Source organism: Puma concolor, chromosome D1 (genome assembly GCF_028749965.1).
Source record: "Puma concolor isolate L17-30 chromosome D1, mPumCon1.1.hap2, whole genome shotgun sequence".
Taxonomy (NCBI): domain Eukaryota; kingdom Metazoa; phylum Chordata; class Mammalia; order Carnivora; family Felidae; genus Puma; species Puma concolor.
In genome coordinates, this window is record NC_141676.1 from 76192944 (window position 1) to 76207033 (window position 14090).

The following is a 14090-nucleotide window of genomic DNA, read 5'->3' on the forward strand; positions in this document are numbered from 1 at the left end:
ACATTTATATGTAAAACAAGTAATGCTTCTCAAATCCGCAGCTGACACAAAACAGGGAGGTAAAGTGAATATATTTTCTGTCAGAAACAGGATCCCGTAAGCCCTTTTACGAAGGCTTCTGTGGTAACCCATCCTGGCCAAATCTGTATTCAGTACCCCTCCTTTCTAGTCCCAGAAGAGCTCCATGTATTCATCAGTCTCTTATTGTGCCTGTCTTGTAAGTATCTCTGCACAGGCAGTTGGTCTCGTGTCTCTGTCTTCCCAGCTCCTCGCACAGTGGGCAGCAGTCGCTGAATGAATGTTTGCTTCATTAAAGAACCAGGGCTAGGGGTGCCTGGGTGGCTTAGTGAGTTGAGCGATTCTTGATTTCAGCTCAGGTCATGATCCCAGCCAGGGTTGTGGGATCGAGCCCCGTGCCAGTCTCTGCACTGAGCATGTACCCTGCTTAAGATTTTCTCTCTCCCTCAGCCCCTCTCCTCTGCTCGCATGCATGTGCGCTTTCTCTCTACCTCCCTCTCTCTCTTTCAGTTAAAAAAAAAAAAGGACCAGTGATAGCAATCTACATTGAGAGGCTGAAACTCTCACACTGAAATTTAATAAGGATACATATAAAGCCCTGCTCTTGGAGCACCCCCCAAAAATGAAACAAGCACAAGATAGTGGCTTTATTTTTAGCATGCATGAAAAAAGATGTTTGGGCAAAAACAAAAACAAACAAACAAGCTCACCTTGACATGGTATAATATCACTGCTTTGCCCTTCCCCCTCCCAGATTCAAAGCTAAGGTGATCCTCATCTGCTTGAATAAAAGTATAGATAGCACCTAAAACAAAGGATGTGAGAGTCCCCCTCTAAACTGATTAGACCATACCTGGGGGATTAAGTTAATGTTCTGAACAGTATATTTCAAGGAGGAAATCAACACAGGAACTTGTTCAGTGGAGAGCCATCAGGATTGTGAAGGAGAGCCACCAAATTATGAAAATCTTACCATAGTCATTCACTTTTTCATTTGTTCAACAAATGTATGTTAAGTGTCTAGTATTTGCTAGGCAGTACACTAGGTAGTGAGTGGTGGAAAAAAAAAGAAATCTCTATGAGAAATTGAAGGAAATAAAGATACTTGTGGAAATAAACAAAGACACCCAAATGAGAACAAATGAAGCCTACTTATTGAAAGCTTGATATAGCAGAGGCGTCAGCAGCCATCACTTGCATCTGGCAGTCTCGAAGGCGAGGTGGGAAAGCTTCACGGTGAACAAAAGAGAAGGCTTCACGTATGCTGTCTTGGATGGGGGCTGTTGGCACAGGGAAACTGGAGGCAGGATTAGTAGAAGCGGGGCATCCTATGTGATTGATTTGAGGAGCGTGTTTGGTTTTCTCTCGTTGGTCCTGAGTTGGAAGTAGGGGAAAAAGTAAGGCAGCTCTCAGTCATTGACCACATCCTGACAATTCTAGGAGTACTGCTGTAGAGGTTGTGGGTGAGAGTCTGTTAACGTAGGTTCCAGCCATTCTCTGTCTGAATGTTCAGTATCTACTCTTGAACGCTGAGAAAACTTGGCAGAAGCCAGAGGTACACTGATAGCTGTATTTGACATATTGATAACTGTATTAAGTACTCTTAGTCTACTGTGTTGAAAAGGCATTTGTTGTGCATGGTCCCAGTGGATCAAATTAGATAAGTGGATGAAAAAGCTCTTCAGTATAAGAAAGAACTTTAAGAAACTCATCGCTGTCTAGATGCAATCTCAGACAGTGGTTTCCTGGTAAAGGAAGCATTCAGACCTAGGCTGGATGGCCTGTTGGCAGTGATATTGTGAAACAGATCACAAACCCTGGTGTGCGCCAGAATCACTTGATATCTTTGTTAGTGATGCAGAATCTTGGACTCTGTTCTAAACCTCCTGAATCTGACCAGTAGGGCATCATAGATGATGCTAGTAAGACTGTGAAAGGTATACAAACACTGGTTGGACAAGATGACTTGTAAAACTCCCTTCACCTTGAGTCTAATATCCTCATTTTTGCACAGCGTAGTCATAATCAGGAAAGAAACCATTCACTCATTTATTTAATAGTACTGATGTCTCTACTTTCGGCCTGTATTTCAATTCCGTCCACGTGGTGCAGTCCTACCTGTCAAGGAGATAGTGAAGAGAAGAGCTCACTGGTTCATTTTTCAAAAATTTATTGAGTATCTGCTATATGCTGGAGTGCTGTGCTGAGCTCCAGGAAGATGGTGATGAGAAGGGCTGATACAGTCCTTTTGCGTTCAGAGCTCACGATAGCAGAAAAAAACAATGTGTTTACAATAAAGGGTGATACATGTTGTTATGAAAAGAAAACGGTGTGAAAACTATTCTTTTCGTTCTGTTGTTTTTCCCCCACATCATAACTCCAATTAAAATTCCATCAACTTATTTATAGAGGAATTAGTACTTCCTTTCCTCAGGTTTGTTTTAGGTTTTAAGTAAAAATGGGAAAGGCTTTGGGCTTTCGTCCAGGAATGCCAGAAGACTGTAGAATTGCACTTTGTACTTAAAAGCTCTCTGATGACAGAACTGGTGAGTCTGCTGTTGAATAAACCAATCACAGGAATATCCCATGTTCAGGCTGACTGGGCATTTTAGAAAGTGACTCTGGAAATTCTGAGTTCTTTGGGTTCTAATACCTGTTTCTGACCCTAATGCAATGGAACTAATTTATGCTGTATGTTTCAAGCAAGTTCTTATTCAGTGCATCATGTCTTTTGCTGTGTGGTGCGCAGAAGGGAGCTTACGATGGGAGACAGCTGCCTAGGAGCTAGATCTGGCTCCTCTACTAATTGATGTGTGGCCTTGACCTCTCCGGGCCTGAGGTTTTTCAAAATGCTAAATGATCCTTAATCACCTCTGAAATTCTGACCTGGTGAAACCGAATGGAGAAAATATTATTCTTCACCTGGCTTTCCCTCCTGCCTTCCTCACGCCTACACAAATGTAGTAGAGGCCCCATCACCACCATTGAATGGATCCTGAAATAACTTGCTTTCTAATCTGGACATTTGTGTGTTCCTTAGGCTGAAACCTGAGGCTTGTCCAGTCTGACTAACTGGACTTATGCCAGGTCCCTGTGGAATGCGTCAGCTTCTTTGAAGGAGAACCCTACCTTAGAAACACAATAGGCATCTCCATAAATCTAGCTCTCACCAGCAGTTTTGTTTCAAATATAAATAGACCCTCTAAGACCCAAGATATTGCCCCGCATCTGACTAATAATATCACCATTATCTAAAGACTTACATTACTCTGCCCACACCTGCCTGATCAGATTCCTTCCCAAGGGATACCAGCCAGATCACGCCAAGTTCCCCTCCTGGAGGAGTAACTCTGTAGCTCAGTTAGTATCCTTGAATCTGGTCCTACCTAGCCTGGGGTTGCCCTTCTAATCCTTGATAGGCACGACTGAAGTCCCACTTTGCCTGCATCAAATTTACTCAAGTTATGATAGACATAGGTACATGTGTATTTACATGTAAGAGCACTGAGCCATTTTTCATAATTAGAATTTGCCATCGAATCAGCCCACTCTAAAAATTTTATTTAATTTTATTTTTTTAGCTAACTTTCTTTCTTTTTTTTTTTTTTTAATTTTTTTTTCAACGTTTTTTATTTATTTTTGGGACAGAGAGAGACAGAGCATGAACGGGGGAGGGGCAGAGTGAGAGGGAGACACAGAATCGGAAACAGGCTCCAGGCTCCGAGCCATCAGCCCAGAGCTGGATGCGGGGCTCGAACTCATGGACCGCGAGATCGTGACCTGGCTGAAGTCGGACGCTGAACCGACTGCGCCACCCAGGCGCCCCTTAGCTAACTTTCTTTATTGCGACCTTGTTTCTGACAGAATCCGCATGATGTGTTTCCGCTTTAGGACTCCCTTGTCAATGTCAAAACTTTTGGCTCTGGGAGACCCATACACTACCACCTACACTAAGAAGAAAATACAAGCAGTCACTTTAGCAATGTATTGCATTATATTATGACAGCACCTATACTTTAGAAAATGTCATTTTAAAAAATGTGCTGTATATTCACTGAAATTAGCTTTCAGTTTTAATATAAAATTTACCCCCAGCTTTCAGACTTCTTCCTGTTTAAATAATTGAACAATTTGAAGAAATAATTGATCAAGCTGTTCAGAGCAATGGAATAATTTTTCCCGTCCTCACATTTCACTCTTTTAAAATGTGCTTTACTTTTTGACAATTGCCAGAGCGTCTCCTTGTGAGGCCGAACTTCAGGAATTAATGGAACAAATTGACATCATGGTAAGCAACAAAAAATTGGACTGGGAAAGGAAAATGCGGGCTTTGGAGACACGATTAGATCTTCGGGATCAAGAGTTGGCAAATGCACAAACTTGTTTGGATCAGAAAGGTCAAGAGGTACTGAATATATGTGTTAATAACATGTTAATTCCTCAAACTGTTATAAATAATATTTATTCCCTCAGAATATGTTTTTCATTATGTATCCTTTTTATCGGGCATCAGCAGTAGCATTTATTGCTAACAATTCTGTCATAGCATGCTGAATGTGTTCTATCAAATAAGTGACAATCAGAACCTAAACCCATCCAAATTTGCTGATGCAGACAAACATAAAATGTCAGTGCCGTCTAGAAAAGTAAATAGACATTCAGTATATATGTGAAATAAATACCGTTTGCGAGCAAAGATGTCAGTGCTTTTGCAGCTGTAGAAACAAAGTAGTTGTCCAAACTGTGTCTTTGGACATGGCCGAGTTCAAGAGCCTTTTCTAATCTACTAGAAGAATATTTCCTGAGAGAAGTGAAATGCCAAGACACAATTGCAGGACAAGGGAGAAAAGTGTTTGGTGAAGGGGGTGTATGTGTATATCTGGGCACCCTCTTAAGAGGGGTGCTTCCCAGCCCCTGTAAGGCTGCTTACAGTCCTGTTGGTGGTTGTAGAGTATCTGAGTGCTCTGGGGCCTCTGGAGGAGTTCAGGAAAACCATACACTTTACCTAATGTGGACTTTTGTGTCTGTGAATTTTTCTTTTGGGTGAGGCATAAGAGAAGGTGTTTACATTAATCCTATACTAAAACATCATCAGTCAACTTGTTCATCAGGCATTTCTCTACCTTTATTGGCCTCTCAATAGAACTTAGTTTTTAGGGGCGCCTGGGTGGCTCAGACGGTTAGGCATCCGACTTCAGCTCAGGTGACAATCTCACGGTTTTGGGTTTGAGCCCTGCATCCGGCTCTGTGCTGACAGCTCAGAGCCTGGAGCCTGCTTCGGATTCTGTCTCCCTCTCTCTCTGCCCCTCCCCCACTCACGCTCTGTCTCCCTCCATCTCTCAAAAATGAATAAAAGTTAAAAAAAAGAAAAAAAAAAGAACTTAGTTTTTCACATAGTTAACGGAGTTCTTGTTTGGCACAGTTAACTTAGTTATTGGCACCTGGTTTCCCTCCGTAGTAGAGGCCGGCCATCAGACCTGGAATATGCAAGGGACTGTTTTCTTACTTTCATATCTGTGATGACACCAACGTGTCATCACAGCAGGTGCCTCACCTGCTTTTTAAGCAGACAATTTCTGTCAGCCAAACCTCTAAGGACTCCTCTTAGATATTATTCCTTTCTTTCTTATAAAAATGTGATCATTGCTCCATGGTCCCACCAAAGCAGAGCTCACTGAAGGCAGTGGAGACAAAAATAAAAGCTGAGGTGTATCCGTAGAGGTTCTGCCTGAGTATGATGACATAGCCTCCTGAAAAGATAATGCAAAGTAAATTCTAAACCTTAATTTAAAGTGTGATGGTGATAAGGATCTTTTGTCAAACATCCATACTGTACTGTCCGAATGTGTGCCCAACGGAATAGTGCTAGCAATGTTTGGTTTTGTGACTTTAATTATTAATAGCTATTTTAAGAACTGTAGTACAAATATTTACTCTGGTTTTGGCACAGCAGTTTTATTTAAATTGTACTCCTTTTTTGCACATTTTCTGATTTTTGTCAGGCAAAATTTAGAAGAATCAAAATTAAATGTTTTTCTTGATGCAGGTGGGGTTACTTAGACAGAAATTGGACAGTCTGGAAAAATGTAACTTAGCAATGACTCAGAATTACGAAGGACAACTACAAACCCTGAAAGCTCAAGTAAGGAAAACTATTGTAATTTAATATCATATAATAATTTAACACATTTTGATATATCTTTTAACATATAAAATTATATTAGTTACTTTTTTATAAGTTGTAATAATTTTATTTAAATGGACTATTTTTAATACAAGTATAATTCTTATATTTTAACTACAGGTTATATGTTTGACCCTGTCTTTCATTGTTTTATTAGATTGCCTTTTTTATTGGACTCTCAGCCCTTTATCCCTTTAACTGTTAGCATAGTGCAAGACTGATACCTTTCTATGATATGATAATAATTAGCTACGTGAACAAAAGAATAATTTTGCTATTATGAAATAGATAATTGAAAGGATAAAACTGGTCTTTATAACTTGCTAGTGGTGGAACTGTTGCATAAATGATAGGTCTTCTGCATTGGGATGCTAATTTCTTTCTTATTTATCCCTGTGTCACCTCACTGTGAAGGCAAGCAAAAAGTCTTCTCTCCCTTAGCACAGAAAACATAGGGCAGTAATCACCTGTCATCTCAGGTCTGGTAGATGCCATGTCTTGCTTTAAATGAATCAGTGGGAAATACTGTTTGATTAAGAAATTTTTGAAGTGCAAAGATTTCATAAGTGATAATATAATCAAATGAGCCTAAAGTAGTTAATTCTTTATTACATAGCTTCTTATGGAGGTCATCAGCCATTAAGACTGGAATATGAAACATGATGCCATTTAATAAGTACACTATAATCTTAGACTAGCTCCAAAGTCTAGACATTTTGCCTGCAATTTACATAGCGGCCACTAGATGGTAGCTTGAATTATGAAACTAAATGGTTTTTCCTTGCTAAGACTCTAAGCAATCAACCAACCTTCTTTTTTGTATAAAGATAAAGCTTTAAAATAGCAATATATATATTAAATCACTATAGTTCAATATAAATGGAGAGTCCACGATCTAAAATAAGTTTGAAAAAAATACAGTAATTGAGATACAAGTGAAGATATCTCTAAATTATATTTAGTTGGTTCAGTCACTGCTTACCAAATCTTTAATGTCTGAGTTTTTTCACATCTGTTATTAAAAAGTTTTGAGACTTGCTTACAGGTGCTGAGCAGTTATTTAACATATGACTCCTTCCTATTTGATGCTTTGCAGTTTTATTCTATGACTTGGCTGCTGGCTAACCAACAAATATCCCTATGGCGGTTTCACAAAAATTTGTTCTGTGGAATGCTAGTATGAGAGTTTAGGAAATGCTGTTTACTTCCTCTCTGCTCTTGGACATTCACAGTGCATATCCAACAAACCAATTTAGACTTTTTCACCCATCATTTTTCAAAACATATTTGACCATGGAATGCTTTTTATTTTTCAAGCTAAAACCTACTTTACTATAGTACAGTCTTACAGTGTAAACACCGAAAACAGGTGTCTCAGAGAATACATTTTGGAAACACTACATTGTTGTTGAGAGAGCAGCCATCTGCTCCACTGCAGTTTAATGCTTCTCTTTTCTTCTCGTGTTAGAAGAAAGTTAAGAAGAGCATTAGGGAAGAAGAGCAAAAGAGAAGGAAAGAGGGAAGGGAAAAAGAGAGAAAAAGGAAAGTACTATGTACTTAAATTGGTTTGCATAATGGCTAGTAATATGTCATTTTTTTAACCAGAAAACGGTATCTCATGGCAAACATGATGCGGTTGCTGCTAGCTCACTCTACTGATTTCTTCTTTGATATTCCTGGTTTATTTACAATTGCATTTTACTAAAATATTTTAAAGATATACTTTACCACACTGTTCCTTGAATAAGTCAACTCTGCCAAAACTTTCTCATAGAAATTGCTTCCTTTTTAAAAAGAGGTTATTTTCTTTTCCTTCTAACCATAATGAAACTATGATTAAATTGTGTATATATTTGAGATTTTCACTTCTGGAAAGCTGGAGTTGATTCTTTTAGACCCTGCTAAATAAAACTAGAAAGTCTGGACATTATTTATAAAATCACATAAGATTCTGAGAAGTGGAGAAAAGAGGCAGGCCAACTAGGACGTCGGTACCCAAAGAGCAACATAGTGGTGAGTTCCCTGGGATTTCTTTTTGCCCCTTGTATCCCAGTCTGGGTGACAGAGACGCTGACAACCCAAACACTACAAGGGGCACAAACAGATAAAAAGAATCCCAAGGAATATCTGCTCTCTACAGCAGACCTGGGAAAGGCAGCCTACCAAGATTACACACTTTTAGAAAATAACTGCTCTACTCCAGCCCAACACCACAGAAAAAGACTTCAGCTCCAAACCACCCCACTAGCACAGACTGAGTAGACAGCCTTGGATTCTACCCTCACCAGCCTTTAAGGAGGTATCCCCGGCTCCCCAGCCTGGGTGGTGTTAGAGAAGACTTGAGTGGAGAGCCAGGACTTTTGTCACCACTAGGTGTTAACAAGGCCCTCCCCAACCCATGGTGTTAGTGGAGGCCATGTGGAGAGTCTGGACTAGTATGCCCATTTGATGGTGATGAGGAACTCCCCCCTGGGGATATCAAGGAAAGCCTAATTAGGAGTCAGGATATTCACTGCCTCTCAGTGGTAATGAGGCTGCTCACCCTCACTACAGTTTCAGTGAAGGCCATGTGAGAAGCAGTAACAAGGCACCTGTGCCCCTCTAGTCAGGGTGGTACAGTGAAGACTAGTGGGGATCCTCAACTCCCACTCCCACTCAGCAGTGGTAAGGAATGCCTCCCTCAGGTTACCAGCTGAGGCCAAGATCTAGACTCCCACCACCCAAGGCAGTGACGAGGCAGTGTCCCACTTTCCCTGCCAGAATGCCATCAGAAAAGGATGGCTGAAATACAGTCCCTAAAGAAAATCTAGTGTCTCATAACACAATACCCAAAATGTCCAAGTTTCAATAAAAAAAAATCACTCATCACACCTAGAACCAAAAAGATCTCAACTTGAGTGAAAAAAGACAACCAAGAGAAGCCAACACTGAGTTAATACAGATGTTAGAATTATCTGACAAGGATTTTAAAGAAGCCGTTATAAAAGTTCATCAGAGGGCAATTACAAACATACTTGAAACAAATGAAAGTTTTAGCAAAGAAAAACTGTAAAGAATAACCAGTTAGAAATTTTGTCTCTGAAATATACAATAACCAAACTAAAAAATGTCAATGGATGGGCTCAAAAGTAGAATGGAGAGGATGGAGGAAATAGTCAGTGCACTTGAAGATAGCAAAATAGAAATTACTGGATCTGAAAAATAGAGAGAAAATAGACTAAAAAAAAAAAGAAACTTAGGGACATGTAGTACTATAACAAAAGATTGGAAATTTGTGCCATCAGAGTCCCAGAAGGAGAAGAGGGCAGGATTGAAAAAGTATTCAAAGAAGTAATGGCTGAAAACTTGGCAAAATATGTAAACCTACAGATTCAAGAATCTGGATGAAACTCAAACAGGATGAACACAAAGAAATCTACACCAAGACACATCATAGGCAAAGTTCTGAAAACTAAAAGACAAAGAAAAAAATCTTGGAAGCAGCAAGAGAGAAATAACACCTTACCTACAGGGACGAATCAAGTCAGATAAAAGACTTCTCATCAGAAACTATGGAGGCCAGAGGAAGGTGGAATATTTTTCAGTTGCTGAAGCAACATAAATGTCAACCCAGAATTTTCTATGTCCAGAGAAAATATCCTTAGGAATGAAAGGAAAATCAAGTCCTTCTTGAATGAAGGACAGCTATGAGAATTTGTCACAGTAAACGTACCTCCAAAGAATGGCGAAAGAAAGTTCATTTAGCAGTAAGGAAATGATGAGGAAAGCATCTTGAGATATTAGGAAAGAAGAAAAACCAATGGGAAGAATTAAGAAATGGGTAAACATACTACTTTTCTTCTCTTGAGTTTTCTAAATTGTTTGGCAGCTAACGCCAAAATTATAACAGTGTCTAATGTGGTTCTTAATGTATATTGAGGAAATACTTAAGAGAATAATGCTGTAAATGGGTCAGGTCAAAGGGACATAAAGAAAAGTAAGACTTCTGCATTTCATTTGGGCTGGTAAAATGTTGACGCCAGTAGACTGTAGTGAGTTATGTAAATATAATACCTAGAGCAACAACTGAGAAAACTATTCAACAGATGCATTCAAAAACACTATAGATAAACCAAAATGGAATTCTAAATAATTCTCAGATAACCCTGAAGAAGACAGAAAGGCTAAAATAGAGAAACCAAAAAACTGGAAATCAGAAGGAAAAAAACCACCAACAACAAAAAAGTAAGGCTTAAGCTCTGATAGATCATAATTACATTAAATGGAAATTGCCTAAATACATCAGTTAGAAGATGGAGATTGACAGAGTAAATTAAGAAAGTATAACCCAACTATATGTCCTGCTCCAGAAACTGACTTCAGATATACCTATGTAGGTCAGTTGAAAGTAAAATGGTAGAAAAAAATACCATGCAAATATTAATCAAAAGAAAGCAGAAACAGTGCCAAGATAATTCAGTGGAGAAAGAATAGTCTCTTCAACAAACAGTAAAGGGACAACTGAATACCCACATGTAAAAGAACTAAGTAAGACCTAGATATAGACAAAAATTAGCTCAAAATGGATCAAAGACCTAAATGTAAAAACTAAATCTATAAAACTCTTAGAAAAAAAAATAGGAGTAGATCTTCATGACTTTGGATTAGGCAATGGTTTCTTAGATTTGGCACCAAGAGTACAAGAAAAGTTAGATGAATTTGACTTCACCAAAATTAAAAAAAACCTTTGTCCTTCAAAGGATGCCTTCAAGAAAGTGAAAAGATGACTCACAAAGTGGAAGAAAATATTTACAAATCATATATCTGATAAGGGACTAGTATCCAGAACTAAAAAATAACTCATACTAGTCAATAATAAAAAGTAAATGACATGATTTTAAAATGGGCAAAGATATGTCTATTGATGAATAGACATCTTTCCAAAGAAGGTATACAAGTGCCAATAATCACATGAAAAAATGCTCAGTATCATGAGTCATTAAGGAAATGCAGATCAACTCATGAGATACCTATTTGCACTGATGAGAATAGCTATAATCAAAAAGAGGGACAATAACAAATGTCAGCAAGGATATGGAGAAATTAGAACCCCATACATTGCCAGTCGTAACGGAAAATGGCACAGTCACTTTGGAAAAACAGTTTGGCAGTGCCTTAAAAAATTAAACCCAGAGTTTCCATATGATCCAGCAGTTCTACTCCTGGTTGTATACCCAAGAGAAATAAATATATATATCCACACAAAAACTTGTACCCAAATGTTCACAGCAGCATTCTTTGTAATATACAAAAAGTAGAAAGAACCTAAATGTCCTTCAGTAGATGAATGGATAAGTGAAATGTGGCATATCCATGCAATGGAATACTATTCAGCCATAAAATAAATGAAGTATTGGTCCATGTTACAACCTTGATGAACCTTGAAAGCATTATGCTAAGGGAAAGAAGCCAGGCACAAAAGGCCACATAACGTGTGATTCCATTAATATGCAATGATCAGAATAGGCAAATATAAAGAAACAGAAAGTAGGTTAGCAGTTTCCAGGGCCTGGGGACAGGAGGAAATGTGTAATCATTCTAATATTATGGGGTTTCTTTTTGAGGTAATAAAAAATACCCTCACATTAGTAATATGATGGTTGTACAACTTTGTAAATATACTAAAAACCAATTAATTTTATATTTTAAAGGGTGAACTTTATGGTAGGTGCATGATATCTCAATTTAAAAAATTATGTGAGAAAGAAAAAGAAAGCAAATGTGACTATATTAATATCAGATAAAGTAGACACAATTGTTCCTAGCTTTATTTGTGACATCCCACAACTGGAAACATCCAAAATGTCTCAATATGTAAATGGTCCAGCAAATGCTAGTTCCATCCATAGCATGGAATAACACTGAGCAATAAAAAGGCATGAATTATTGATACACACGTGTATCTCCAAGGCATTATGCTGACTGAAAAAAGCCAATCTCAAAATGTCATATACTGTTTGATTCCATTTTATAACATTCTCAAATGACAAAATTCTAGAAATAGAAACAAATTAGTGCTTGCCAAAGGGTTAAGAGTGGGAAGACGAGCGTCACTAAAAAGGCAGGAAGGTCTTTGTGCTGATGGAATGGTTCTGTATCTCGATCAAAGTTGTGGTCACGCAAATCTACCCGTGTGATAAGATGGCTTAAAACTATACACATATATTGTACCAATGTCAGTTTCCTGGGTTTACTATTGTACCATAGTTCAACAAGATGTCGATATTGGAAGAACCCAGAACCTCTCTTCAAAATCTTTGCAACTTCCTGTGAATCTTTAATTGTTTCAAAATTTAAAGCAAAACCAAAAAACTCTTATAAACAGTTATATAGAAATTTCTTCACTTTATGGACCATGCTGCTTTTAATCTATTATTTGAAGGTATAACAAGAAACAGAAAAAATAGTACAGAGTCTAAGTTTTTCTTCCTTATTGGTACGAAAAAGATGATATCAATTTGATACTTAAATTTATATAAACTGTCATTGATAAGTAGTTTGTGCTGTTTGTATCTTTTAAATTAAGTATTCAATTTTCTTTAATAAAGTATACACTTGTTATCTTATACATGGGGTTACTGAAATTAAAATTGTCAACACAAGATGGCACTAAGTAAAAGAAAAAACTTGGTTTTTAAAATTTGTGAGCTTTGCTACACAAATTAAAACAGAACTAAATAAAACATTTATGAAGTGAATCATTTAACTGTGCAGTTCATCAGGTCCCAGATTTACATGAAAACTGAATTGTGTTCAGTTTCAATAATTAGTTTTAATAACTGGTTCTGTCTTCACTAATCAGAACATTCAAGCATTACCGCATTTTCTAATCATGACTTAAATTTTCAAAGACGTGCCCAAGAAAGAACTCCAGTGAAATCAAGTTAGAAGCACCAGTAATGGTAAAACGTGAGCATTTTCTATTATATACAGTTTTCCAAACTGACGAATAGCTTTGAGAAACTGAGACTACACCAGATGAAACAAAGTAAAGTTCGGAGAAAAGAATTACTGCACCCCAGAGAAGAAATACCCTTTGAACTGAGCAATCTGAACCAGAAATTAGAGGTGAGCTGTATGTATTTCCTTAGTTTCCTCACGCATCGGAAGGATTGATTGCTGTTGTTGTGGGCTGTTTGTCTCTGGTGTACACAATGGCATGTACGGCCGTGGTAACAAACACCATTACAAATCGGCTTCTCGTTGAATATATTTTCTTAGCGCACCTTCCCTCTAGGCACTTAGCGAATTAAAACATCACTTTGATTTATGCATCTTTTATACAGATCAGCATTTTTGGAGAGCCAAAAAAAAAAAAAAAAGAGTTCAAAGAAACTGCAGATGTTGAGTGAAATTGAAGGACATCCCTGGGGTCAGTTAAATGGAATAGCTAATAAATCTTTTAATGGCTATTTAACTATTAGGTACTTAAATCCCAATGAAGCCTCCTAACAGTTTTCAGAACAGTGCTCGAAGTTTCAGGGGTATTTTTCTTAAAAGAGGTGGCGCCACTCCAAAATAGCCCTCCGTCCCTAAAATGGCTTACTGTGTCATGAATGCACTTATTTTTATCCCCTTAACTTCCCAACTTTGGAAAAAAACAAACCAGCTATTTTTCTTCCCTAATGCTCTTGAGGGTTTCTGCTAGAGGTCATGTAACAGACAGGTTCTACCATAAATTCCTCTTCTCTAACCTTAGCCTAGTTCCCAGTGCTCCTCCATTATTGTGTGTTAATTGGCCTCAAGTTGACCCTTATCAAGTTAGCCCACTCTGTTTCTTCCTTTATTCTCAAGCCCTAAACCCCAGCACCACCACCCTGATCTCCAGCCAATGATCTCCCTTTCTTCC

General features: G+C 38.1%; 1 protein-coding gene across 6 annotated transcripts in view; it reads left to right on the forward strand.

Moving 5' to 3' along the window:
- DEUP1 (deuterosome assembly protein 1) overlaps nt 1-14090 on the forward strand; it is an 83009-nt gene that overhangs the window by 14685 nt on the left and 54234 nt on the right. For all 6 annotated transcript variants that reach the window (XM_086678560.1, XM_086678559.1, XM_086678561.1 and 3 more), the window contains exons 3-5: nt 4252-4423; nt 6065-6160; nt 13175-13309. In XM_086678560.1, the coding sequence (XP_086534686.1) occupies nt 4252-4423; nt 6065-6160; nt 13175-13309 (403 nt within the window). The remainder of the gene's footprint in view (nt 1-4251; nt 4424-6064; nt 6161-13174; nt 13310-14090) is intronic.